The sequence below is a fragment of the Chiroxiphia lanceolata genome, chromosome 7, assembly GCF_009829145.1.
Source record: "Chiroxiphia lanceolata isolate bChiLan1 chromosome 7, bChiLan1.pri, whole genome shotgun sequence".
Classification (NCBI taxonomy): domain Eukaryota; kingdom Metazoa; phylum Chordata; class Aves; order Passeriformes; family Pipridae; genus Chiroxiphia; species Chiroxiphia lanceolata.
Genome location: NC_045643.1, coordinates 16,090,954 through 16,117,809, shown reverse-complemented (window position 1 = coordinate 16,117,809; position 26,856 = coordinate 16,090,954). Strand labels below are relative to the sequence as shown.

Below are 26,856 nucleotides of genomic sequence, written 5' to 3'. Positions count from 1 at the left end.
GTTCACATTCATACCAACATGACAATCTCAAAATTACCAATAACAATATTAAAAAAACAAATTATGTAACTTAAAAACACTTACGCAGTGGATCTATAGCTTTAATAGGCTTAAGTGTTTCCACATATGGACCTCTACCAAACTGATTCTCAGCTGCAACTCGGAATTGATACTGAGTGCCTTCCATCAGATATTTAGCCATATGACTGCGTTTCTTGGAGGATGATGAGATGGCTACCCACTGTGCAGAAGCTACATCTTTCCTTTCCACCACATAGTTCGTAATGACAGAGCCACCATCATCTTCTGGTTCCATCCAAGTGAGATAGCAAGAGTCGCTTCTAACATCACTGACTTTCAGATTTCTGGGTGGACCAGGCTTATCTAAAATTGATAAACATGAAATCTGTTATTTATTTGATAATCAAAGCATTTCTTATAAAGTTTAGTAAATTTCAAGATAAATTAATATATTTAATGTAATTTTTAGTCCTTTTTCTACTGTGTATTTTTTATAAAACTTTGTTTATTGATATTTTTCAGAAATTCCTTTATTTCTTAATCTCTATTTATAGAATAAGAAGATGTGGTATAAAAGGAACATCAAAAAGATTACCTAAGACCACGACTTTTACTGAAACAGTCTTTGAACCAGCTGGATTTTCAACTGTCAGGGAGTAAATTCCACCATCTTCATGGACCGTGTTACGAATTTCAAGCTTACTACCAACTCCTGTAACCTCAATATCAGCTTTGGGTGAGACTTCATGATCTCCTTTCTTCCAGGTGACTTTTGGGAATGGAACACCTTTAATAACAGCACTAAGTCGCAGGGTATCTCCAGCTTTTACATGCTGTTCTCGGGCCATATTAGCATCAAGTATCAACTCAGGAGGTTCTGGAATCAAAAAGATAAGTTTTGAGGAAAATGAGGGGAAAAAAAATGTTCTTAGGTAAACTTATCTGATTTTATTAAACTCACCAAGCCTGTCTTTTACTTCTACTGGATCACGAACATGGGCTGGATCAGATTCACCTGCTGCATTGACTGCCTTCACCCTGAACTTGTAGGTCAAACCCTCAGTAAGACCAGTGACTTTGTATTTTGTGTCAGGACAAGAATCTGCTGTAAGATTAGCCTGTTTCCATTCTTCATCTCCAACTTTCTGATACTCTATTAGGTAGCCAATTATCTTGCCATTTCCATCGTGGCGTGGTGGTTGCCAAGACAAATCAACTGAATTTTTAGTTTTATCTACTGCTTCTGGATTAACAGGTGGACTTGGTTTTGCTGTTAAAGAAGCAAAAAAAGAGAAACTATTAAAATCACTTTCTAACTGAAATTAAGAGTGCATTAAAATTTCAATGAGAAATGAAATTTGATACTTTACTGATTGGATCTCTAGCGAAAACTGGCTTTGATGGTGGACTAGGATCACCAACACCAATTTCATTTTCTGCTGAAACACGGAATTCATATTCACAGCCTTCAAGGAGATCAGGTACTTTGAACTTTGTACTGGGGAAAATCGGGTCTTTGGTAGCTTTGACCCATCTTGTAGCCATTGTTTCCTTCTTCTCTACAATATAGTTTGTTATTGGCTTGCCTCCATCATATGGTTTGTTCCAAACCACTACTGCAGAGTCTTTGGTAACATCCTTAATGACTGGTTGCTCAGGTGCATCAGGAACACCTGGGGTGGGGGAAAAAAAAGAGTGTATAAGCATTACAAACAGAATAAAGATTAGAGCATTAAAGTAAGGTTGCAAATGAGAAACATACGGAAACGGTCCTTGGCTTTCATCTCATCAGAGATGAGAGGATCACTTATGCCATAAAGATTTTCAGCATAAATTCGAATTTGATATTCTCTTCCTTCAAGCAGCTTAGGAACTTTGCATGTTGTCTTCACTGTGGCAGATGTAACTGGCATCCACAGGTCTTTGTGTGTATCCTTCTTCTCAATAATGTAATTTGTGATTTCACTACCTCCGTCATCTAATGGAGGTTTCCAGGAAACTACCATATGATCTTTATAGACTTCATCAAATATAACTGGGCCTACTGGAGGTGATGGGCGATCTGTTTAAGAAAAAATAAAGCATATCCATGCTTTTATATGAACTTCACATAACATCATAGATTAAAAAGTGTCAATACAGTAAATACAGTATAAAATGAGAAACTTGACATCACAGTTTTAATAAGGAATCAAGACCTCAGGACTATTCCTCCTTAATATATATTTGACTCACTGGACTTAATTTCTTAACGCTTATAAAGTATTTGGTGATTAACATTTTCTACAGTGTTGATGGTCTCTAAATGCATTTAGAGACCTTAAATTATTCCCTGAATAAACTAATCCAGATTTAACTACGTACTCGAAATTAATAAGTAGCTTTTCAGTATAACTGACAATGCAGTAAATCAAAATATTGTAATAAAGAACACATTTCAATACCTACATTTTATATAATTCAATTACTTCAAATCACTAATAAATAACAGACAATACTGTTGTTCAGTAAAACCTACCAACAACATTCACTTGACAAAATCCTTTTCTTGCTCCTGTGCTGTTCTCTACAGTCACACAATATTTGCCTGTGTCTTCACGGACAGATTTTAGTATCCCTAAGCAAAGAGTTGTAGGAGTTGTCTTGATCTTTATACGGTCATCTTCTTTCACAACAATATCATCCTTTAGCCAAGTAACCTTTGGTGCAGGCTTGCCTGAGTAACGTCCAGTCAGGCTGAAAGCTTCACCAACTCGAACAATAAGCTTGTCTCTAAAGTCAAGGTCAAGTGTGGGAGGAGCTGAAAGACAATATTGAAAAACATGAATGCCCCAAAACGTCAGCAATATTAATAAGAAAAAGCAAGGAATCAGTAAATGTAAACACTGTTTTCAAAAGAAATCTGAAAAAGATACATACCAATTTCATCCTTGCACGTGATTGGTTTAGTGCAAAATGATGGCTTGCCTTGCCCCACAATATTGCAAGCACTCACACGATACTCATAGGTGTCACCCTCTTTCAAGCCTTCTACAGTGTATTTCCTATCAAGCATTTTCTCCTTTGTAACTTTGTGGAATTTGTCTTTACCAATGAGACGGCTCTCTAGAACATACATGGTGATATCTGAGCCTCCATTGTATTTTGGAGGGTTCCAAGTTAGTGTAACAGAGTTCTTGGTAACTGCTTTTACTTCCAGGTCTTCTGGACGGTCAGGAACAGCTGTGAATAAACAAAAAATATGGTAAATGCATTTTTCTGCATATTCAGCATACTCCTGCATATTCACCTCATATTATGACAATTATCCAAACTCAAAAATATTCTTACTTATTGGATCTCTAATGACAATCTCTTTTGTCGTCTCTGTGAATGGACCCATGCCAATTAGATTCTCAGCTGCAATTCGGAAAAAATAGGCTTTCCCTTCAATGAGTCCCTGAACAGTAGCATTCTGTCTTGTAACTGTGTAGCTCACTGGAGTCCAAGCTCTACGGTCAGCTTCACGTTTTTCAATTATATAGTTGGTAATAGGAGAACCACCATCATCTTCTGGAGTAAACCATGACAATTTACAAGAGTCATTGGTGAGGTTCTCAGTAAGGAGTGGCATTCCAACTGGGCCTGGCACATCTGAAAACAAGGAAAAAAATGGAGTATTTAAGTATGCATGCTGAATTTTAAGAAATCGTACTTGTTTACATGGACTGAAGCTGCTATTTACCTAGCACATCAACAATAATTGTCTTCTTCCTCTCACCACCGTCATTTTTAGCAAGAAGAGTGTATAAACCCTGGTGACTCCTTTTGCAATTCTTGATGACTAAAGAAGAACTAATAGCTGTTTCTTCAATTTTGGCTTCTTCTGGCAAAGCGTGGTCATCCCTGCTCCAAGTCACTGTTGGAGGTGGTTTTCCTGAGACATATGCTATGATCCGAATTACTCCTCCAGCATGAACAACAATTCTGTCCCTGACACTTGCATCCAAATTAATATCAGGAGCCACTGAAGGAGGTGAACAAAAAAAATTCAATGAATTTTTTTCTCACTTTCAATTAGAGGTACTAAAAATGTAAATGAAAATGATAAATACCAATTCTGTCCTTCATTTCAATAACATCTGTGACTTCTCCAGGTTCTCCGATGCCAGCAGCATTCACTGCTCTAACTCTAAATTTGTAAAAACATCCTTCTTTTAATCCTGCCACAACGAACTTGGTTCCTCTAATTTCTTTATCTTTTACCTGGAAAAGATTGTTGTAATGTCAGCTAACATCAAGATATGATCAATTTCTTTGCAAAGTTTGAAACAAGTCTTACATCAGATATTATTTCAGATTTACAAGGACACAATGGTATTAAGCATATATAGATCTACCTCACATAGAATTCTTCAGAAATTGTGTAAAGAAATACAGAACATGGACATACAAGCTATTCTAAAGATTTATCTTTTGATAATTCTACAGAGATGGTTGCTACAGCAATTACAGTAGTCCGGTCTCAGAAGAATTACATGTGTTTCTGGACACATAAACTCATGTAAGTGAAAGTGGTAGAAAAAGGAATTCTTTTCAAACCCCAATATGAAGGCTTTTTACCTGGAAACAGTGTAGGAAATTTAGTTATTACTTAAATTGCAGCCAGATGTTTATGGAGATATAAAGAATCCCCAAGATGCACACCAGTTAAATTTTCAGTAATGTATTATTGAAAAAAGGAGGAAAATGTAGGGACATAGTAGTTGTAAATGCTTTGGCACTGTCTGATATCAATGAAACTTACTTTTGTGCCAGTTCTAACTTGGTCTTTTGGCTTTTTAATAACAAATTACCTACACACTTTCTCACATCTTTAAATAGAAATTATTAAATTCTAAGTTTAGGAATTGCAAAGTTAACTTGATATTAAGAAGGGGCAAATACTAACTTAAGTTTGGTCTTATATTTTAAACATATGAAGATAATTATGGTGCAAAAATGCAAACTTTTAGAAAATAACTTGAATAGTAAAAATGTATAAAGAAAATGATAGTTGTTTTTTTTCTGCAGCAATTTACTTTGACAGACACAGAGAGAAGAAATGCAGATTGTGTAATAGTTTTCCACCTACCCGTTCCCATTCTTCCTTTCCTTCCTCTTTATACTCAACAATGTAGCCAGTGACCCTGGAACCACCATCCTTTATTGGTGGAGTCCACTCCAAGTCTACAGAAGACTTTGTCCAATCAGTAACTTTTGGTATAGGAGGGCCAGGTGGGGCTGAAAAACATCATCACACAGCATAACAATATATTGTATGTTCTCACTTGAATATTTTCAAATTTTGGAAAAAATCTAAAATATTTACCAATAGGATCTCTAGCAAGTGCTGGATCAGATGGCATGCTCGGTGGGCCAACACCAGCTGCATTGATAGCTGAAACACGGAATTGATATTCAGAGCCTTCAATAAGACCTGTGACTTTGTATGAAACCCCCAGTGTCATAGGCTTGATAGGATCTCGGTTAACCCTGGTCCATCTCTTTCCAGTGGTCTCTTTGCGCTCCAACCAGTAACCAGTAATAGGAGAGCCACCGTCATGTTCTGGTTCTTCCCAGTTTACAGTCATTGAGTCACGTGTTATACTGCTAACTGTTGGCTTGTCACAAGGTCCAGGAACAGCTGGGAAAAAATTCACACATATCTTGTAAAAAATATGCTAAAGAAACATGGAGATAGCTAGTGTGCAGAGCAGCTATGCACTCACAGAGTCACCATTGCACTAGGTAGTTACCTATCTGCACAAGACTCCTTCCCTCATTCAGTTTCTCATCCCTATTCAGGTACAGATAGTTCTGTGAACAATAAAGTATCTGTCCTTTAAATAACAATTGCCTTTTTTTTTTTTTTTGCCTTTCTGGATCACTACCTCATTTCAGTGCCCAGCCTAACAGAGTATGTTTTAATAATTATTTTCTCCTGTCACCCTAACACTTCTGTGTCAGAGCTACTCTGTCTAATTTATCCTTAAGAAGTGAAGGCAGGAAATTGACCCTTCCTGAGATTGTGAGGTTAATACTGTCTTGACTACAATAGAATGACATGGATCTTATCAGATAAACACTTATTTGTATATTTAAGCCTTAAAAATGTTGAGATTGTATTTTAGTATATACCAAGGAGGGCAAACAGTATTTTTAAGTGCTACACATGGTTTTAAGAACTAAGTACTAATGGTAAAACTCTTCAAGCTATTCTAGAAAATTTACTTAGTGAAGAGAAAAAAGTAGCAGTGGTATTTAAGAGATTCTATACACATACCAGCATATGGAAACAACTGCCATCACTTGAAAGTATATTTCTACTTACTGAAAAGATTTCGTGCTGTTTCTGGCTCACTATCCAAAGGTTCTCCGATACCATATTTGTTTTGTGCCATAATGCGGAACACATACTCATGGCCTTCCATCAACTTGGGAATAGTGAATATGCATTCCTTAGGCTCATTAGTAACAGGTACCCATGTCTTCCTATTTGCTTCTTTTTTCTCTATAACATAGTTTGTAATCTTAGAACCACCATCATCTAATGGAGGAAGCCATGATATTGTCATTTTATCAGCCAAAATGGATTCAAATTTAATAGGTCCCACTGGAGGTCCAGGACGACCTAAAAGATACATTTTAATAAAGAAGAATTAATTCAAATGCTACTAAAGTATCAAATGAATGCTATCAATTTCTGTAATGTATAAGAGTTCTTGATATCTACCCAGAACATTGAGTCTCATCTCCTTTGAAGCAGTTCCCAGATTATTTACAGCTGTTATAGTATATAAGCCTGTATCATTTCTCCGAGACTGTTGAATTAATAAAGTGCAAGTATCTTCATCAACAATCTTGTTGACATGTTGATCATAGAGCACTGGGGATTTGTCATCTGGTTTCTTTGGAGAGGCTTTTAGCCATGTTAATGTGGGGAAGGGTACACCCTTTATCTTGGCCACAATTTTAACATCTGTTCCTTCTTCAACCTCCATAAATTCTTTAAGCTCAATAGATGGTGGACCTACAATGAAATGTTGAAAAAATAACATAAAAAATAGTTCATAATTTTAAAATTAAATTTGTATTTACTGGTATCAGTTAGTACTTACAGGTCTGGTCTTTGACAACAAGTGGGCCAACAGTGGCTGATGGTCTGCTAGGACCTGCTATATTTACAGCTTTGACTCTGAATTCGTATTCTCCACCTTCTACAAGATCCTCAACAGTAAACTTTGTTTCTTCCACATCACGTCTGTTGCATTGCTTCCAAGACTCTTTCACTTCTCCAGTACGATCCCAGCGGAGACATTCAACATTATAATGTGTAACTGGAGCTCCACCATCATTCTTTGGTGGTTTCCACGTCAAGCTCACTGTGTTCTTGGTTACAAGGCCAATCCTTAGTTTAATAGGCGGATCAGGAGGATCTTCACAACCAAAACAGAAATGTGAATAAATCCCCTCTACGGTAACATCTGGTTTTAAAGGATTTGTTTGAATTTAATTTTACTTACGAATTGGATCCCTGGCTGTGGTCCGTTGGATGGTTTCTGCAGGAGGGCCAACACCAAAACGGTTTTCTGCACGTACCCGGAAGAAATACTCTTGGCCAGATATGAGATCAGGTACAACAAAGGAGGTACTGCCACAGTTTGCATTGACTTTAGTCCAGGCCTTCCCATCAATAGTTCTTTTTTCTATAACATAGCCTCTGATTCTGTCTCCACCGTCATCATCTGGCATCTTCCATGAAAGTTTACAGCTACCTCTTGTGATATCACTTACTTTTAGGTCTTTTGGTGGACCGGGGACATCTGTTAAGATAAAGCACAACAGACACAATTTTACATAAGTGTGTAGAAAAATAAGAGTAAAACCTAGTATTTGAATACTTCAATATATACAAGTCATACCAAGCACATTGACTCTGACATGCACTGTTTTTTGTCCTGCTTTATTCTTTGCTGTAATACTGTATCGTCCAGAATGACTTCTGTTGCACTCAGGGATGATAATCTCTGAACGTGTATCACTTGCTTCCACCTGTATATTATAAGAAGAAAGAGAAGTTATAGATCAACTTTAAATATTTTAATGTTTGAAAAATGCAACAATACTGACATTAAAAAAACTGTTCGCTTTACCTGAGCTTCTTCAGGTACATTATGACCTCCCTCCTATAAGCAAAGGGAAATAATGTAAATATAAATAAGGGAATAGGCTTAAATGTCTAGAAACAGGTGTAGAAAAGAGCTATTTCTTTTACTAACCTTTGCTGCTGTTTTTGCTTTTCCTTCATACTCCCAAAATGTTTTTGGAACTGGACGACCCTTGATAACAGCTGGGATTTTAATCGTTGTGCCAGCACGACAAGAGAGCAAATCCTGTGCTCCAATATCAAGGAAGATTTCTGGTTCCTCTGCAAAAATATTTAAATATATAAATTTTAAGAGCTACTCAAAGGATATTTCTGTCAGCATGGAGCTGAAAGCCCCCTGAAACATGCAGAATGCATGTTTATGTGAGAAAGCTTGGGTGTGCAAAATGGAAACTGGGGAAGTATACAAATAGAAAAACTTGTTACAGTAATTTCTTCATAAAATACAGAGTTTTTCCTTAGTATGACTGTAGTTGCTTATCAATTTTCTAATAGATCATGCTCTGGTAATAGTCATCATGACACTTTCAAAAATGTCTGTCAATCTTTTGTTAAATTTTTGCATAATTTTTTATTCTGTTTGACTTGCTTGGCATCCTGCTTGAACATTCACAGCAGTAAGTGGCATTTAGATAGAAATACCTAAATCAGCTTCCAGAATACCTACCTAGAATATCTTGGATAGGTATTTCTGATGTTGCAGGACTTGGTTCTGATTCTCCAGCAGCATTTACAGCTTTCACCCTAAATCGGTATTTTCTGAGCTCTTTCAAGTTGGGGATAACGCATTCACAAGTAGGAAAGAGTTTGTCTCCTTCATTCACCTTCTTCCAGTCAGTACTACCTTCATCTTGCATTTCAACAATATATCCTTTTATAGGACTCCCACCATCCTTTTGAGGAGGCTTCCATGCAAGAGCTACAGATGATTTTGTTTTGTCTTTGACCTCTGGGCAAGATGGTGGACCAGGAACAACTTACAAAACAAGAATAGGAAAATAAGAACAAGTACCTGAGAGTTAGGGTCTTCCTATATTTTTCTGAATAGTTTCTAGAAAAATGCAAGTATTTTAATTTTCTTCTCTCATACATGGAGTGTATAACCCTAGAAAATGCATACTAATTGCATATATAACCTATATTATTAAGAGATACTTAAGGTACAAGATACAAATATCAAACTCTTTAAAAATTAAGTAAAACAATAATATAAAAATATGATTTTGATCTAAAGTTTATTTGGCAATGTCTGCATTGGTGTAATCAAAGTATTAGGCACATAAAAGAGATAAAAATATTAAATTACAGCTAATTATTTTTAAAATGGTGAAAACCACCAAATCAGGAAACTATTTGTCAATATATTCTTTTTGGTTTAATGAAAACAAAACATTTGATTGATTGCACTAAATGAAAAATAAAAAATAGTAGCACATTTTTTGTTCTGATGTGATAGTCATTTAACATAGTCATACAAATTATATACTTACATATGGGATCTGCTGCTAAGGCTGGATCTGATGGTTCACTGGGAGGGCCAATTCCAGCAAGATTTTCAGCCATAACTCTGAACTGGTACTCAACACCCTCAATCAAACGAAGCACATTGTGCTGTAGACCTTTTACTGATGGTTTTGTTACTGGAGCCCTGTTGACACGTGCCCAGTAGACGCCTCCCACTTCTCTCTTCTCCAACCAATAGCCAGTTATTGGGCTGCCACCATTGTCCAAAGGAGGCTCCCAAGTCACCAGCATAGATGATCTGGTGCGATCTAAAACTTTTGGCTTTCCAGGAGGTCCAGGAAGGCCGTAGGGATCCTTAATAACAACTTTTTCTGAGAGGCATTCATCACTTATTCCATATTTGTTTACAGCTCGGACTCTAAATTGATATTTTTCACCTGTTGCAAGATTCCATACCTGAAAAATAAGATTTAAATCAGTACTTGGCTACTTTTGGAATAAACTTATTTGGAGATATGCAGTGATTTTCACTTCAAATTCTGTCTTGGAATCTGTCTTTCACATACCTCTGTTTATTACTACACAGCTACATATGATGTCCTAAGGATATTCTTATTTCATGTGCATAGGACAAAACATAAATAAAAATGTCATCATGTGTGTTTTTGCAGTTGGTAAAACTGAATAATGCTGGAAAATGGAAAGGAAGATATCTTCTAGCTCAGCGGAAGTTAAGTAGCAATAGCGAATAATTTCTTTTCCTTTGTCACATGAGGGATAACACAGATACATGGATGGCCAATATAAATACTGGCCATTCATCCAGTAATTCTGGTGTCCAAATGGAGCATGAGCACAGGTGTCTATGCAAGTAGCAGATTTCATTAGATATGTAATATTGTTATTTTTTATGCATACTAAAGTATGTAATAACGATATTTTATAAATTACCCCAAATCTTCTCTCAACAGCGCCTGTAGAGACTTCTTCCCACTCAGATTTCTTCTTACTAGCATCACGTTTCTCAATAATGTAATGGGTAATTTCACTACCACCATTATCAAGAGGTGCATCCCATGTTAAATAGCATGATTCTGCTTTAATGTCAGAAACAGTAAGATTTCTTGGTGGAGAAGGACGATCTGTATGAAAGCAATAGAACATAGAACTACATTAAGAAAAAGGTAAAAGCATTTTATTAGCAGCATTTTATTAAAATGTTGCATCCTTACCATACACTTCGACGTGCACATTGCGAAATGCAGTGCCAAGACGATTGGAAGCTCTCACAGTGTAAGTGCCTTTATCATTCCTCACTGTTGCAGGCAGGATAAGTTCAGTTTTTGCTGCACTTCTAGATACTTCTTCCTTGGTTATCTTAAGTGCATCAGATGTTTGGTCAATTAAAACTTCATTCTTGTCCCATTCGATCTTTGGCATTGGCAGACCTGTCACATCAGCAGGAATATTAACTGGTTCTCCTGCTTTGACTTTGATAGTATCTCCTCTCACAGCCAAGCGCAATGTAACAGTTGGAGGTACTGAAAACAAGAAGAAAAATGACAGAGTGAAGATGAAGATGAAACAGAAATTGCCTTGAAGTGTTCTGAAGATATTTATATGGATTTCTTCAAAGCAGATATACCTTCATCATCTTGTATGACTACGTTGAGGGGCAGTGATGGTTCACTTTCTCCAATTTCATTAACAGCTTTGACACGGAATTCATACATATGAAGTTCATCAAGTTTGTCAACGAGAAGAGATGTTTTTGGACAGAGCCTTGCATTAACTCTTTCATAATCTTTTGAATCATGTCTCCTTTTCTCAACAATATACCCTAAGATGGGACTGCCACCATCACTACGTGGAGGCTTCCAATCAAGTGTAATGGTTGATTTTGTTCGCTCTGTGTACATGAACCTCTCAGGTGCCGTTGGAGGGCCTATTAACACAGACAAATTATAATGAAAAAAAAATTAGAGAATTTTAAATTGTATAAATGCAGTAGCTCTAGGATTTTAAAACCATAACTTTCGTATGCAAAGAATCTGAGTACAATTATAGATAGTATAAAGTCTCTCATGTATGTGGAGAAAAAGGTAATAAGTAGTGTCTCCGTAGGTACCATACATAAAGAACCATAGTAGTTTCACAGAAGTGATTTAGATATCTGACTAAAGTAATTGATCTAAGGCAGATGCCTATCCCTGTAATTGAAAAGTAAATACAATTTTTGTATAGAAAGCAATTCACACAACAGTATTGATTTATTAACTTTTTTTTTTTTAAATCTCATAAAGTTAGTCGTCTTACCTAATGGGTCAACTGCAAGAATGGGCCCTATTTCAACAGGTGGACCGGTACCAAATTTGTTCTTGGCACTAACACGGAATTTATATTCCTGCCCTTCAAGTAGACCTGTAATATCACATTTAGATCTTTCTGTGTCTACAGCTAGTCTCCATGTATGCATTTTGGCATCCTTCCGTTCAACAATGAAGCCTATGATATCACTGCCACCATCATCTTCAGGATCAGACCAGTTAAGTAAACACATCTTTCTGTTTGTGACCACTGGCTTTAGGTCAAGGACTGGTCCAGGAACATCTGAAAAACAAAATCAAACAAATACGGTAAAGCCCATACTAACCAAAAGAAATGCTTAGTTGATTTGAGAAAATATTTTTCTTACCAAATACTTCTACTCTGGTTCCTGCAGATTTCGAACCACTGCTATTGGTAGCAGTAATTACATATCTTCCATGGTCTTTTCTCAATGCATTCTTAATGGTTAACTCAGATTTTGTGCCAACATTTTCAATAACAACTCGATCTTTGTCTAGTTCACCGTCCTCCACAGTCCAAGCAATGGTGGGAGTAGGACGTCCTGTCACAATAGCAGGAATTTTAATAGTTTGTCCAGCCATGATCTGAATGCCTGCTTTGACAGAAACATCTAGCTCAACAGTGGGAGGCTCTGCAGAAGAGAGAGAAATACGTCATTAGCTGAAGGGGGGGATTCAAACCCACCTTTTAAGCAGCTGGACACTTCTTGAAAGCAATGCAATTGCAATACCTTTAGGTTCTGCAACTGTTGTGGGTTCAGTTTCACCAGGTGGTCCTTCACCAGCTGCATTGAGAGCAGTAACACGGAGTTTATAGTCTGCACCTTCTCTGACTTCTGTAACAGTGTACTGTCGAACCTTAATGGGTTTCTCTGTACAACGTGACCACTCCTTTACTCCCATCAGTTGTTTGTACACATGGTAACCAGTGATATCTCCACCACCATTATACACAGGAGGTTCCCATTCTAGCTCAATAGAAGTTGCACTTGTATCAGCAACCCTTGGAATGGGTGGACCAGGTGGCACTACAAATAAATAAGTGTAAATCAAAGTTAAAGGCTATGAATACTATTTTGTCACCTGTATGCTGTTAGCTTCTGCTAAGATACTTACTTATTGGGTCCTGTGCAGTTTTTGGATCTGATGGTGGACTAAATTTACCAGGGCCAGCTGCATTTTCAGCACATACTCTAAAGATATAAGTTAAACCTTCCAGTAGTCCTTCAACTTTTACTTCCAGAGCATTCACAAGACTTCTGTTGACCCGAGCCCAATGAGTACTATTAATTTCACGTTTTTCAATCCAATATCCTATGATAGGGCTGCCATTATCTTTTGGTTCATTCCACTTAACCAGCATACTGTTGCTGGTAACATCTTCCACATCAGGCTTATTAGGTGCATCTGGTGGAGCTGAAAAAAAAAATTGTTGTTTTGTCATCATTGCTGTCTCTTCAGAGTTTACTCAAAGCTAAGAGAGAACTAAGATATAAGAAATTACTAATTTTAAGTAATTAATAGTTTTTCTGCTCTTTTTCTTAGAAACTTTGAATCCTAACAACAATCAGTAATCAAACTGCAGTAGTTCTCTCTTTTGGTAAGAATACTCATCTATTAAACATAGAGAATGCCAGTATTCAGAAGGTAAGTGTTTTAAGTGTAAAGTTTTATGACAGTGATCATCATTGTTTAATATTTTCAATAGTTCTCTTTATTTCAATGTGCAATAAATATCACATTGCTCAAATTTTTTCTGGGAAACATTCACCTAGATGAAGCTGAGTATTGTAAGAGTCTGTAGTGTTACACTGGTTTTCTGAAAAAGATGTATTTCAAAATTAAAACTTACAGAAAGGATCTTTAGCTGTCATTGGTTTTGAAACACATGGTGGCCCTGCTCCAACTCTATTTTCAGCAAATACACGGAAGAGATATTCTTTTCCTTCAATCAGTTTTGTAACATGGAATTTGCAATGCCTGAGTGTTGAACTGACAGTGACCCAGCCCATTTCAGCTTTTGTATTGTCTTTCTTTTCCAGTACATAGTTTAGGATTTCACTTCCACCATCATCAAGAGGAGGCTCCCACTTGCAGATGACAGAATTTTTCCTTATATCTTCAAATACAAAGTTGACTGGAGGCCCAGGTATATCTGTCAGTAAACCGAGAAAAATGATCAGTACTCATCATTTGCACTTCTTACCCAATACTCTGAACAACTAGGTGTTTTAAGAACATTCTTTACACACCTAACACATTGACTTCACATGAGGCTTTTGCAACACCATGATCATTTTCTACTTTAATTGTAAATGTGCCATGGTCAGCTCTGATGGAGTCACGAATCGATAGTACAGACTCCCCTTCTTTATGGTTGTCAACGCTCAAACGTTCTGGCAGTGACAGCTGGAAAGGTTTCTCTTCTACAGCTTCACCCTTCTTCTTTGGTGTTGTTATTCTCTTTTTGATATCCTCTGGTCTGACAATTTCATCATTCCTCAGCCAAGTGATAGATGGGTAAGGTGACCCTGAAATATGTGCCTCAAGTATGATCTCATCACCTCTTTTCACTTCAAGGCCAGACTGTAGGTTTGCAGCAAGGAAGACTTTTGGAGCCTCTGTAATAACAGAGAATGATAAATAGAGTATAGAATCTTCCAATATGTTTGAGGATGTATGGCAATTAATACAAACAATCAAATTATTAATTCATACCAATAGGATCCACAGCTTTAACGAAAGGAGTAATCCGAGAAGGCTCACTGATGCCAGCAGCATTCTCAGCACGAACACGAAACTGATATTCCTTTCCTTCCTCGAGGCCTTTCACTGGATAAGTTAGTAAGGGTACCAGGTAGTCATTGCATCTCTCCCACCTCTCTTTGCCCTTTGCGAGCTTTTCTATTATATAGCCCATAATTTTGCTTCCACCATCAAACAGGGGTGGTTTCCATGTAAGTGTTACTGATTTTGATGTTGGATTATGGACCTCAAGGTCAACAGGTGGATCTGGAGGCTCTGTAGAAGAGTAGATCAAAAGAAGGGTCATATGAGAAAAGAAAGAATGAAGATATTAGTTAAAATTCAATTTGCTAGATTATTTAATAGTAAGAGAAACTTACGTTTTGGGTCTTCTGCAATGATTGGGTTTCTTAGTTCAAGATAATCACCTCCTCCAATCTTATTGACAGCTTTAACACGGAAGTAATATTCACAGTTTGGGATAAGGTCTTTAACTTGCCATGAAAGTTTATTTTCACCAGACATGACTGGGATATATGTTCTACGACCTGCTTCTCTGCGTTCTAGAACATAATGCAAAATAGGAGTACCACCATCGAAGTCTGGAGGTTCCCAGGATACTTTGCAAGAATTCTTAGTTACTTCGCTTGCCTTGATGTCTTTACACTGCCCAGGTGGACCTGTTTTAAATAAGAATAAAAAATTAGTTAGCTAAATAGATGGGAAACTGTATTCATATAAATATGAAATCATGTCTTTGCTTTGCAGAAAGCAGACCAAGACCACAAATGTTGACTACACACCATGTATATGAATTTGTTCCCAAAAAGAGTCAGAATTCTTAAAATATTTTTATATTTATACTATAATTATTCAAAATAATTGGGCTTTGAGCAGCCACTGAATAGTTAGAGCAACTTGTGGTAATGTTTTTTCATGGGATTTCGTAACATTAATGTCTGTATGACAATCTACATGTGTCTGAATTGAAGTGATTTGTCCACTTGGCAGAAAAAATATCTTTCTAGTCCTTTCTTCTGTCAGTTGCAGGGCCCAAATGAAGATAAGAATATTTCTTGGAAGGGAAGAATCTAGTTACCTATGACTTTGACATTGACTGAGCCAGTCGTTGATGCCAGCTTATTCTCCAGTGTGATAGTATAAACACCAGCATCGGCATGAACACTGTCTACGACTTCGAGCAATGCAGAGGTGTAGTCACTCTTCATTGATGTTCTGTCACCAGCTTTCAACTCTTTGCCATCTTTGTGCCATGTTATAGTTGGGGATGGAACAGCTCTGAAGGGTATAGGGATACTTAATTTCTGTCCTTTAACAACAACAATGTCACGAGTTTGTAGATCAATGGTTGGATTGCCTGTAAAAGTAAGTATAAAATTACTATAAAGTTGCCAAACACCTTTTTTTTCACTATGCAGGTCTGAAAAAAAAAAAGGAATCTATTCTTACAGTCTGGGTCTTTGGCAACAACTTTTTCTGAGATGTCTGATGGTTCACTAGCTCCAACAGCATTGACAGCTCTGACTCTTAGCACATATTCCTTGTCTGGAACCACACCTTCCTCCACTTTACATTTTAGATCTTTTATTGGACGAGAATTGATTCGCATCCATTTTTCTGTTCCTGCTTCACACATCTCAACATTATACCCAATAATAGGACTTCCACCGTTCTTCTCAGGAGGTTTCCATGCAATGCAAATGTGATTTCGGCCTGCATCTGTGACATGTAAATCTTGAGGAGGTGAAGGAGGGCCTGCAGAAATGGAAAAGTTATTGTGCCATTTTTCTCTCAGAATATCTGTTCCACACAGTACACTGCTTCTATAATCCATACACTGTATATTTTACTACTACTTACTTGTTGGATCTTCAATATGAATGAGGTCAGTTGGTTCACTGGGATGACCACAACCAGCTTCATTTTCTGCACGAACCTGGAACTGTACATCTGTACCTTCAATGACATCTGTCACTCTGAAATTGCAATCTGGACCAGCTGTCTTGCCAGCTTTTACCCAGCGAGTGGCCAGTTTTTCTTTCTTTTCAATAACATATCTGAATAAATTGGGGAAAATACTATCAGGCACTTGAAATAAGGAACACTTCAGAGTTCTTGTTCAATAAAATAGATAAAAAGAGATTAGAAGAGGTTGGACAGTGAATAGCAAAGAGAGTTATGAGTAATAGATTCAATGAACTTTTCTTCACACATTAGTCAGTCCTAGTAGGTCTCAGCCCCTATTAGGGCTGACATCACTGACAAACCCAGGTCTGAAAGCCAATACCTGAACTGTGTTCTGTGTTTTAGAACTGAACTAAACTGTGTTTTCAGATTTGAGAGAGCTACAGAGGCAAAAGAACCTCCAAGCTATACTTTTATCTTTCCTAGTTTGGATCTCAGTGGTTAGTCCATTGAGAGTATTTGTAGATATTATTACTCAGCTGTCAAAATTCTGCTTAGGATAGGCTATAGCAAAGTAATGCAAATTAAGTAAATTATGTTGCTTCAGGCAGATCTCTGAACTCGTCTGTTTCTTTAACTTGAGCTTACTGTGATTGGGAAGGAGAGGAAAAATCAAAATGTAAAGAGGAAAAATCCAACTGGCATTCAAGGTGAATTTCAGAGTACAGATACTTTAGAAACCAAATAAAAAGACAAGTTAGAAACAACCTAGAAGAGTTAAACAGTCTGTTTGAGAATTGTTATAAAGAAGAGAATGAACAGAAAAGAGGTGAGGCGTCATTTTAGCTGAGTGTATATAGTCTGAAGGAGAAACTAAGCAGAAGTAAAATGCAACAATATTACTTGATAGATGAGTCTAAGAGGCTACATAGATAAGTCTAAGGATGTTGACACGTATTCCTTGTCCATGCATATTAGGTATTTTATTTGCATGATTTCCACATTTTAAAATCAAACCCTTAACTGCTTTGACCATATGGCTTCTGTTACATCCATCTACCTCTTTTTCATATAAAATTTGTCCATTTAAAATTTAAACATTTTGAGAGAAATGTCTTAATTCATTAAAAGATTTTCATCTATAGGAACCTATACAAACTTAAAATGACCTTACCTTTGAATCGGTCTGCCACCATCATTCTTAGGTGGTTCCCACTTCAAGTCAACATGACCTTTTTTCACTTCAACTATTGTAAGGGCATATGGAGGCCCTGGGGTTGCTAAAACAGAAAAAAGACACACATTAGAAGAATAGGAATTCATTATGCATGAGCTACTGATCACTCAGTAAGCAAATCAAAACTTACTGAAAGTATCTTTAGCAAGCACTGAGTCTTCAATTTCACAGTAGTCACTCTGTCCAACGGCATTTTCAGCAGCCACACGGAACACATACAATGAGCCTTCAGTCAGCGGGCTCACTGTGTACTTGGTATCTTTCACTGTTGTATCAACTGTCTGCCAACCTTTTCGCCTTACATCTCTTTTTTCAACAATGTAGTTGGTAATTGGGGAACCCCCATCTTTTTCTGGTACTGTCCATTTAAGATCTGCTGTGTTTTTAGTAATATTAATAACTTCAAGCCAGCGAGGTGGTGAAGGAGGATCTGCAAAATAGAAAAAGAAGGTAAACCAGGTCATTGTAATTCCCTCAAAAGATCTTGGAAGCCGGGGAATACACCTAAAGTTTTAAAGCTTTGTATTTTCTGAGCTGAAGCAAGGCAAATTTTATATTTCATAAGCTTTCCAATAGTTTGGTGCCTCCGGAAACAGGCAGACATGGGGCTTTTTTAGTGGCAGAAACAGTCTATTTGCAGCAGGAGCACATTCTGAAACAGTACTCACAGAGCCTCTCCTTGCACAGCACGGGGTCACTGGGTTCACTGGGCTCACTCTCGCCAGCCTTGTTCACAGCTCTTACACGGAATGAATATTCTTGTTTCTCCATAAGATCTTTGAGGAAGTGTTCAGTTGTGGGAACTCCTTCAGCCACTCTCACCCACTCATCTGTTCCAGTCTTTAACAGCTCAATGACGTAAGATTCAATCTTTGCCCCTCCATCATGTTCTGGCTTTGTCCAGTTCAGGGTCAATGATGTCTTGCCAATATCTTTCACAGTGGGCTTTCCAGGAGGCCATGGTGGATCTAGACAAGAGTTCAATATTAATTATGTGATTGAAAACAATTTTTGTTGTTGTTGCTAAATTAAACTATTAAAAATGTGTTTATTGTACCAATTGGATCTTTCACTAAGATTGGTTCTGTTTCCTTGCTTGGTTTTCCAGGTCCTGCAAGATTCTCCGCCAAGACACGGAACTTATATTTCTTCTTGTTTGTAAGACCTTTAACTCTGAAAATAAAAATTGTTTGATTAAACCAAAGCTAGATATTAATTAATGTTTAAAACATTATTCTCTATATTCTTCATATCACAGTTTACTTGGAAAATCTGAAAATACCTAAATTACTGCTAATGATGTTTTATGAAATGTTGAACATTTGAAATAGGCATACTGTCAACAGTAAAATAGAGAATCATGGGACAGAAATGAGTGTTATAAGAAAATCTTCCATTTTTGCATGTTCTATATTTTTTTATTTAATGAGAGTACCAGCAGAAAAAAACCAAATTTTTTGCTTTGATACTTGAGATGGCTATATCTGCTATTTTAGAATATCTTATGAATAATCACATAGCACAGAATGTTATTAAGCATAACATTTAAAAAAATAAAATACTTGATTAACTCTGCTGTAAAGACATGTTTCTTTAAAACTAATTATGAAAAAAGTATGCCACCAGATGGTAGCTGAATCAAAACTTATGGAAGTTAGGAAAAAAAGAGTAAGAACAACGTAAAACTTATTTAAAAGACTACTGTTTCTGTCTCTGTGACATATTTCAGCTTAAATTGACTGTAGTCTTACTTGAATGTTGTATCTTTCACTGGCATTTTATTGCATTTTATCCATTTATCCTGCTCAGGATCGTATCTTTCAACCCAGTAGCCAGTTATGGGGCTGCCACCATCTTCATCTGGTTCATTCCATGTTAAAGTGACTGAATCTTTAGTGACTTCTGTAGGCTTGAGACCTGTTGGAGGGCCTGGTGGATCTGTATAAATTAATTAATGAAAAACAAAAACAAAACAAAAAACCAAAACCATCAGATGTGGGCTTTTTTCTCCCTATTAAAATATTGTGAAAATTTAACATTAATTTAATTAACTAACCAAATGAATATTTGGCAATGATGGGGTTACACTGCGCTGGCTCCCCAATACCATACATGTTCTCAGCACTGACTCGGAACACATATTCTTTATGAGGAGTTAAGTTGGTAGCTCTGAATTTTGTATCCTTAATAGTTGATGACAACTTGTCCCATATTTCACTGTCTGTAGCTCTTTTCTCAAGGACATAGTTGGTAATTTTAGAACCCCCATCATCTCGTGGAGGATTCCATGTTAGAAGGCAGGATTCGTTTGTGATTTCTGTTACATCAAATGCAGCCGGTGGACCAGGTTTATCTGTAGAGAATAAGATGTGAAAGTTAATCTTCTGCTTGCATACTTCAGTACATTACTGATTATTTATATAAACAACATAGAACACATGCATACCGAGGACATTAACTTCAACAACAGCAGTAGCACGTCCACTGGAATTTACAGCTTCTATAATATAGGTTCCACTGTCACTCCTTTTGCTGTCTGTAATGGTCACTGTGGATTGATTAGGCTGGCTTTCAATGGTGATTCTGTTGTCAGGTCTCAAAATTTTGTCAGCCTTGGTCCAAGTAATCCGGGGCTCAGGCTTTCCAGTTACTTTAGCTGGTAGCTCAATTTTAGTTCCAGCTTTCACAGTAAGTCCAGCAAGAAGCTTCACATCTAAGAAAATTTCTGGAGCCTCTGATTTAGGAGAGAATAAAAACGTTTATATAGAAACAGTATTTCAGAGACTGGTAAAAAGAAAGCAGCTATTGTAATTCAGCAGTTGAAGTAATTACCTTTTGCATCAATGGCCTGAATATCATCAGTTGGCTTGCTTGGCCTGCTAGCTCCTATTCTGTTCAGAGCCTTAACCCGATATGCATACCACTCTCCTTCCAGGAGCTTTGTTACTTCCATTCTGTTTAAAAAAAAAATAAATCAGATATTTAAAGCAATGATGATGGCATAGTTAGTTGAAAATATGTATCTACTGATGTCAATTTACTTACTTCGTTTCAATAACAGGCTCCCCACATATCTCCCACTTGTCTGTGCCACGTTGGGATTTTTCTACCAGATAACCCTTAATGCGGGCACCACCATCATATTTTGGAGGCTCCCAGGTTAGGAAGATTCCTTTTGATGTTGGATTTCTCCATTTAACGTTTTCCGGTGGGTCAGGCACCGCTATTAAAAATTAAAACATATTTTGTTTTTACATCTTATTTTGAAGAAAATCAGTAATATTTCAGAAACAGAAAATTAGCAGCAATATGCTCACTTGCTGGTGTTGACATATTTACAGGTTCATCAATATATGCAGGTTCTCCAGGGCCACATTTATTGCATGCAGAAACTCTAAATAAATATTCTTTTCCTTGGACGAGGTCAGGTACAGTGAACTCATGGTCAACAATATGATCCATAACCTGAAGACCAGAAAGGTTCCAATGTGTTTTTAAAATTTATTTCCAAAGAGTGATTACCAATATAAGACACAAAACTCAGTAGCACATGTGGAAATAATATAGCAATAGAAATTCAAATGAGAGAGAATGAACTTACTTTGCTCCATGTTTTCCGGCTTACTTCACGTTTTTCAATTACATAGCCAGTAACTGGACTTCCACCATCATCTTCTGGAGGTTCCCATGACAACTGTACTGTAGTCTTGAGTACTTCTAAAACTTGAAGTTCTTTTGGTGCACTTGGAGGAGCTAGAAGCCATAGAAATTGCATTAATTATTTTGTAATTGGTGTTTGATAGATGATCTCTATGTAATATATCTGCTAGAAGACTTAGTTTTGTTAGTCATTCTTCCTTAAACAGTAAAACCAGAATGTTGAAAACCAGAAAAGACTTTTTTTGAGGATGGGTTTCTAGTTTTTAGTTATATTTTAATGTACTTGGTTTACTGGACATTGTGAGATTTCACATTGTTAATCTAATTAGATTTTAGCAAGAAAAATCTAGAATATTATTGCTAGAATATATACATGTCCACTTACCAATGACATTAACATTAATTTCTCCTGAAACAGATGACACAGGGTTTTCTAATGCTAAGTAATAAATTCCCTTGTCTGGACGTTCACTCGGAGTAATTACAAGTTCTGCAAAGGAGGCAGTGGTCTTCATTTTTACACGATCACCCTCTTCTAAGACTTGATCACCAAAAGACCAGGTGGCAGTTGGAACAGGATAGCCAGTGATGGGAACACGGATCTTGATTGGCTCTGGAACAATAACTTCCAGCCCATCTTTAAATGCACTTAGGTCCATTGTAGGTTCAACTGGAAAAAGTGGAAAATGGATTCTATGAAATATTTTCTGTTGTTATGAATATGGGTAATGATAGCTGTGTTGAGAAGTTGATTCTGATTGTATCTCAGCTTTCAGGGTGGAGCTGCCTAGGCCTAGCTTTGGCTTATCACTGCCTACCTGTCCTGACTAAATGCCTTTTTTTTTTTTTTTTTTAGAAATATGTGAGATGATAAGGGAGATTAGCATTACCAAGTAGGATATCTAATTTCCCTTTAATATAAGAACTATGTATTGTTTAATTTTTTTTTTCCCCAGAGGTCTTCTATGCCTTTCTCTCTTTCTGTTATCTCCCATCTTCCACAAAGCTCGGTCAGGAGACGAAAGGTCATGCCTTCCTCCTCAGGCAACCTAATAGGCCTCTACCTAATAGTACAGATAATTATCTGAAGAATTCATAATGAAGGAGAAACGGCTCATAAACTCAAATGTCTAAGGTGTGACAGTTATCTGGTGAGAAATCGTCACATATTACCCACAAGATACTCTTTAATAATGTGCCTTATCTGATTAATTGTCTTTAATAACTAGCATATGGCTTACCAAAAGTATCATCTGCAGTTAACGGCCCAATAGCCTCTGCTGGGTCAGACACACCAGCTGCATTTTCTGCTGAGACTCTGTAGTAATAACTGGATCCTTGTTTCAATCCAGTTACCTAAAAAGCACAAATAATACTTTACTAACTCATATTAAAGATGATCTATACATTTTAAGTGTTGATGAAAAGGACATCACACCTTAAAAGTAAGAGCAGGTACTAGTTTTGGGTTACAACGAATCCACTTGTCCGTTCCTTCTTCTTGCCTTTCAACAATATAGCCCAAGATTGGACTTCCTCCATCTTCAAGAGGAGGTTCCCATGTGAGCTGAACTGATGACTTAGTTTGATCTGAATGCTCAAGGTTAATGGGAGGACTTGGTCTCTCTGAAAAAAAATTGCAACAAATACATTTTTGCCACTGACAAAGAAGTATGGTTCTGCAAATTAGCTATTTGTATCTTACAGTACTGTTTCTAAAGCCTTTGCATAGCTTTTTCTCAACCAAAATTCTAAACTGAGTTGGATCCTAACTTCAGAGCAAAAATATTTGGAGTCCTTACTGAACCAAATGGTAACAAGGTACTTCTGATACGTTTGGAGGACAAAAATAGCCAAAATCTAACTGCACACAGTATTTGCAGCACACACATTTCTCAGCTGAACTTTTGTGCACTCATGGCATAAACATCCAAAATGTCCCTGTCTCATAATGCAATCACAATCATGCATACTTTGCATACTTACCAATTGGGTCCATAATTTTTACTGCACGTGTAGCAGGACTTGGTTTGCCAACTCCAACCATGTTTTGAGCTCTTACTCTGAAGAAATATTCTTCATTTTCCACAACATCAGTCAGGAGAGCTGACAGTTCATCAGCTCCTGTGGTCATAGTTGGCTCCCATCTGATGGAACCTTTGTTACGCAGTTCAATAACGTAGCCAGTTATTGGAGATCCTCCATCATACTCAGGTGGTTCCCAGCTAAGTGTGGCTCCAAACCTGTTCACATCACTAACTTCTACATTTTGAGGAGGACCAGGAACATCTGCATTTTATTTTAGGGAGAAAAAGGAAAACCAAAGTATGTGGGTTTTATCTATTGTTAGAGTTTATACTGTTTTTCTTACACTGCTGTCAAACACTGATTTTTTGATAACTTCTACTCACCAAATTTGCTCTTAGCTTCCACAGGTGTGTCTGTTTCCACTGGCTCACCAGTACCCACTCTGTTGCGTGCACTAACACGGAAGAGGTACTCAACTCCTCCTTTTTGAAGTCCAGTAACAGTGTATTCACAATTTTCAGCACGATCTGTGACCGTAATCCAGGTTTTACGCTTAATATCACGTCTTTCAACAACGTAGCCTATGATTTTACTTCCACCATCACTTTCTGGCTCTTGCCAGGCGAGACCAACTTCACCATCATAAGTTTCAGTGACTTCCAAGTTTCTAACTGGACCTGGAACATCTAATAAAGATATGACAATATTTCAGTATTTCAGGGCATTGCATCTTTTTTTTCCCCCCTCTCGCTAGAGAAGAGGAGGCCAAGACAAGACCTCTTTACAATCTACAGCTTCTCCCTAGGGGCAAGTAGAAGGTATGATCCTATGAAATAAATTTAAGTGGGGTTTTAATAATGGAAGTACTTACCAATGACCTCTACATTGATGAATGCTTCTGCCTGCCCATGTTTGTTTCGAAGCACAACCTTGTACCTTCCCTTATCTGATTTCTTTGCTTCAAAAATTTTGAAGGTAGTGCAGTCAGTTGTTGTATCAACAGTTGTTGTGGGCAGACTTTCCCCTGCTTTTGACCATTCAGCTTCTGCTCTGGGGTAGGCATCGTATGGGACAGTCATAGTTAAAGGCTTCCCAACATCAACCACAAGATTTTGATCACCAGTCTTGATTTTAGGTGCAGCTAAGAAAGATCAATGTGACAAGTAAGCTATAAAGATGAATGTAACTTGCATATATATATATATATATATATATATATAAAAATCATATGTTTGTGTAGTCAGCAAAGATGTTAACATAGAGAAGTAAAAGGAGCTGCTGTGTAAATTCTAGAGGAAATCCTTCTTATACTCATTGGACAGCTCCAGAGAAAGAAATTCAGCTGGTTGATATACTGTATTGTGTTCTCCTACAAAATCAGGATAGAGGGAGTTGCTTTTTGAGCATTAATTTAATTATTTTATTGGTCAATCTTCTAAAGCAGACAAATTAGGAATTAAGTGTCTTATATGACTGAAATAAGTAGGCCAAATATTTTCCATGTTTTATTAGTGGCTTAATGAAAAGGTTCTGTCTTCTTTAATCTCAAATCATGTTCTTTGGTATTGACATTGAAAAGTGACCTATATTTTCCTCAACAGTTGGACCAGCACGGTATAATAAAAAATATTTTTTGCTTGAATTATAATTCATATAGTTTAACAGACTTGTGCTTTTCTCAGGCTGATTGTGTATTCATTTTAGTTCAGCTCTTTAAAAGGACAAAAATCAATTTACTTAAACAGTTAATTCACTAAGATTTTATAAAAGAAACACAAAGCAAGCAACTTACCGGCTAATTCAAGTTTAGCTCTAGCTTCCTTATCTTTGGCAATAAATCTGTATTCCCCTTGGTCACGGGGCTTTATCTCGCAAACCTGAAGCCTGTGGACCTTCCCTTCACTCATCATCTGATGTTTGTCACCTTGGATGATAATCATGTTGTTTCTCAGCCACTTGACCTCCACACCATCTTTGTTCAATTCAGCCATGAAGATGACATCTGCACCAGGAACTTCATAAATATCTTGTGGTGGTCGGATAATCTCAACTGGGATTTCTGAAATAAATGGTAATTAATTAGTGTTATTTGTTTATTGTTTCTACTATTATTAAACAAAGAAGAAATAAATCCTATTCGATTTTACAAATACCTTCAACAAAAAGTCTTGCTCTAGATCTCCTGTCATCCACTCCACAGGAATATTCACACTCATCATCTAGTCTACAGTCTTTTATGATTAATCGGTGCAGATTTCCATCCTTTTCAAACTGGTATCTTTATGGGGGAGAAAAATAAGTGGCATTTTAGCTTCCAGACCAAGTAACATAGTAAAGCAAGCATGTTTAACACATTAACAAGCATAATAAAATGTACATACTTTTTGCCTTCTTTGATTTCTCTTCCATTTCTGTACCATTTTACACTGACTTTCTCTTTGGAAAGCTGGCATGTAAAGACAGCATCATCAAATTCAGTGACAGTCTGGTCCTGAAGATGTTCAGTGAAGTCTGCTGGTGCTTCTGTGATGAGAAGCTCTGCAACAGATTTGTCTTGTCCAGCAGTAACAGTGTATTCACCTTCATCTATAAACCCACAGTCTTTAATGATCAACGAGTGTTTGAATTTATCAATTTTGTACAAAATGCGCCTGTCGAATGTGATCTCTTCGCCATTCTTTGTCCATTTGAGAGTTGCATTAAGGCGATTGACTTTGCACCAGAATGTGACAGTTTTCTTTTCCATAGTCTCAATGTCTTCAAGGGGCTCAACAATTTTGAGATCCTCCTCTGTTACGACAAAAAAATGAACATTTTTACATCCTCATATGAAACTGAATGTTGATGAAACAATTTTAATACAGTGCAAGAGATTTACCTAATACTGTTAAGGCAGCAGAGCTTTTGACCTGTTCACCTCTCTGGTTTGACAGTGCAATGCTGTAGGTAGCTTGATCTTTCAGCTCTGCGTCTCTGATTCTGAGAGTGTAAACTAAACCCTTCTGAACAATAATGTACTTTGCACTATCAAATATTGCTTCATCATTTTTGTACCACTTCTCTTTGGCACCTTCTTTATTAACTTCACAGTGGAAGATAACTTCTTGGCACTCATTAACTTCTTGGTCCTTAAGGGGAGTTATAATTCTGAGTTTTTCTGAAATTGAGAAAACAGAAGAAATAGAACATCATATAGTATAAGGAGTGCAACAAAACATGCATCTACATATTGATAAAAT

At 37.0% G+C, this 26,856-nt stretch overlaps 1 protein-coding gene across 1 annotated transcript in view; it reads right to left on the bottom strand.

The window, feature by feature from the left end:
* The window catches only part of TTN (titin), a 241,520-nt gene that overhangs the window by 60,414 nt on the left and 154,250 nt on the right, over positions 1 to 26,856 (bottom strand). The window contains exons 187-242 of the mRNA XM_032694032.1: positions 26,496 to 26,774; positions 25,999 to 26,407; positions 25,771 to 25,895; positions 25,410 to 25,676; positions 24,489 to 24,758; positions 24,001 to 24,303; positions 23,576 to 23,878; positions 23,028 to 23,215; positions 22,831 to 22,945; positions 21,975 to 22,259; positions 21,531 to 21,682; positions 21,247 to 21,394; positions 20,975 to 21,152; positions 20,762 to 20,883; positions 20,376 to 20,663; positions 19,986 to 20,282; positions 19,681 to 19,867; positions 18,987 to 19,102; positions 18,598 to 18,897; positions 18,060 to 18,359; positions 17,867 to 17,972; positions 16,648 to 16,844; positions 16,237 to 16,542; positions 15,866 to 16,144; positions 15,147 to 15,446; positions 14,740 to 15,042; positions 14,274 to 14,642; positions 13,874 to 14,176; positions 13,138 to 13,437; positions 12,753 to 13,049; positions 12,369 to 12,653; positions 11,990 to 12,283; positions 11,319 to 11,618; positions 10,906 to 11,214; positions 10,625 to 10,815; positions 9,700 to 10,129; positions 8,877 to 9,185; positions 8,322 to 8,470; positions 8,196 to 8,228; positions 7,965 to 8,094; positions 7,566 to 7,865; positions 7,161 to 7,478; positions 6,776 to 7,072; positions 6,374 to 6,673; positions 5,372 to 5,686; positions 5,135 to 5,283; positions 4,116 to 4,266; positions 3,746 to 4,027; positions 3,352 to 3,654; positions 2,941 to 3,243; positions 2,540 to 2,821; positions 1,784 to 2,083; positions 1,392 to 1,694; positions 983 to 1,291; positions 617 to 898; positions 85 to 384 (exon numbers count right to left, since the gene is read on the bottom strand). Of these exons, the coding sequence (XP_032549923.1) occupies positions 85 to 384; positions 617 to 898; positions 983 to 1,291; positions 1,392 to 1,694; positions 1,784 to 2,083; positions 2,540 to 2,821; positions 2,941 to 3,243; positions 3,352 to 3,654; positions 3,746 to 4,027; positions 4,116 to 4,266; positions 5,135 to 5,283; positions 5,372 to 5,686; positions 6,374 to 6,673; positions 6,776 to 7,072; positions 7,161 to 7,478; positions 7,566 to 7,865; positions 7,965 to 8,094; positions 8,196 to 8,228; positions 8,322 to 8,470; positions 8,877 to 9,185; positions 9,700 to 10,129; positions 10,625 to 10,815; positions 10,906 to 11,214; positions 11,319 to 11,618; positions 11,990 to 12,283; positions 12,369 to 12,653; positions 12,753 to 13,049; positions 13,138 to 13,437; positions 13,874 to 14,176; positions 14,274 to 14,642; positions 14,740 to 15,042; positions 15,147 to 15,446; positions 15,866 to 16,144; positions 16,237 to 16,542; positions 16,648 to 16,844; positions 17,867 to 17,972; positions 18,060 to 18,359; positions 18,598 to 18,897; positions 18,987 to 19,102; positions 19,681 to 19,867; positions 19,986 to 20,282; positions 20,376 to 20,663; positions 20,762 to 20,883; positions 20,975 to 21,152; positions 21,247 to 21,394; positions 21,531 to 21,682; positions 21,975 to 22,259; positions 22,831 to 22,945; positions 23,028 to 23,215; positions 23,576 to 23,878; positions 24,001 to 24,303; positions 24,489 to 24,758; positions 25,410 to 25,676; positions 25,771 to 25,895; positions 25,999 to 26,407; positions 26,496 to 26,774 (14,316 nt within the window). The remainder of the gene's footprint in view (positions 1 to 84; positions 385 to 616; positions 899 to 982; positions 1,292 to 1,391; positions 1,695 to 1,783; positions 2,084 to 2,539; positions 2,822 to 2,940; positions 3,244 to 3,351; positions 3,655 to 3,745; positions 4,028 to 4,115; positions 4,267 to 5,134; positions 5,284 to 5,371; positions 5,687 to 6,373; positions 6,674 to 6,775; positions 7,073 to 7,160; positions 7,479 to 7,565; positions 7,866 to 7,964; positions 8,095 to 8,195; positions 8,229 to 8,321; positions 8,471 to 8,876; positions 9,186 to 9,699; positions 10,130 to 10,624; positions 10,816 to 10,905; positions 11,215 to 11,318; positions 11,619 to 11,989; positions 12,284 to 12,368; positions 12,654 to 12,752; positions 13,050 to 13,137; positions 13,438 to 13,873; positions 14,177 to 14,273; positions 14,643 to 14,739; positions 15,043 to 15,146; positions 15,447 to 15,865; positions 16,145 to 16,236; positions 16,543 to 16,647; positions 16,845 to 17,866; positions 17,973 to 18,059; positions 18,360 to 18,597; positions 18,898 to 18,986; positions 19,103 to 19,680; positions 19,868 to 19,985; positions 20,283 to 20,375; positions 20,664 to 20,761; positions 20,884 to 20,974; positions 21,153 to 21,246; positions 21,395 to 21,530; positions 21,683 to 21,974; positions 22,260 to 22,830; positions 22,946 to 23,027; positions 23,216 to 23,575; positions 23,879 to 24,000; positions 24,304 to 24,488; positions 24,759 to 25,409; positions 25,677 to 25,770; positions 25,896 to 25,998; positions 26,408 to 26,495; positions 26,775 to 26,856) is intronic.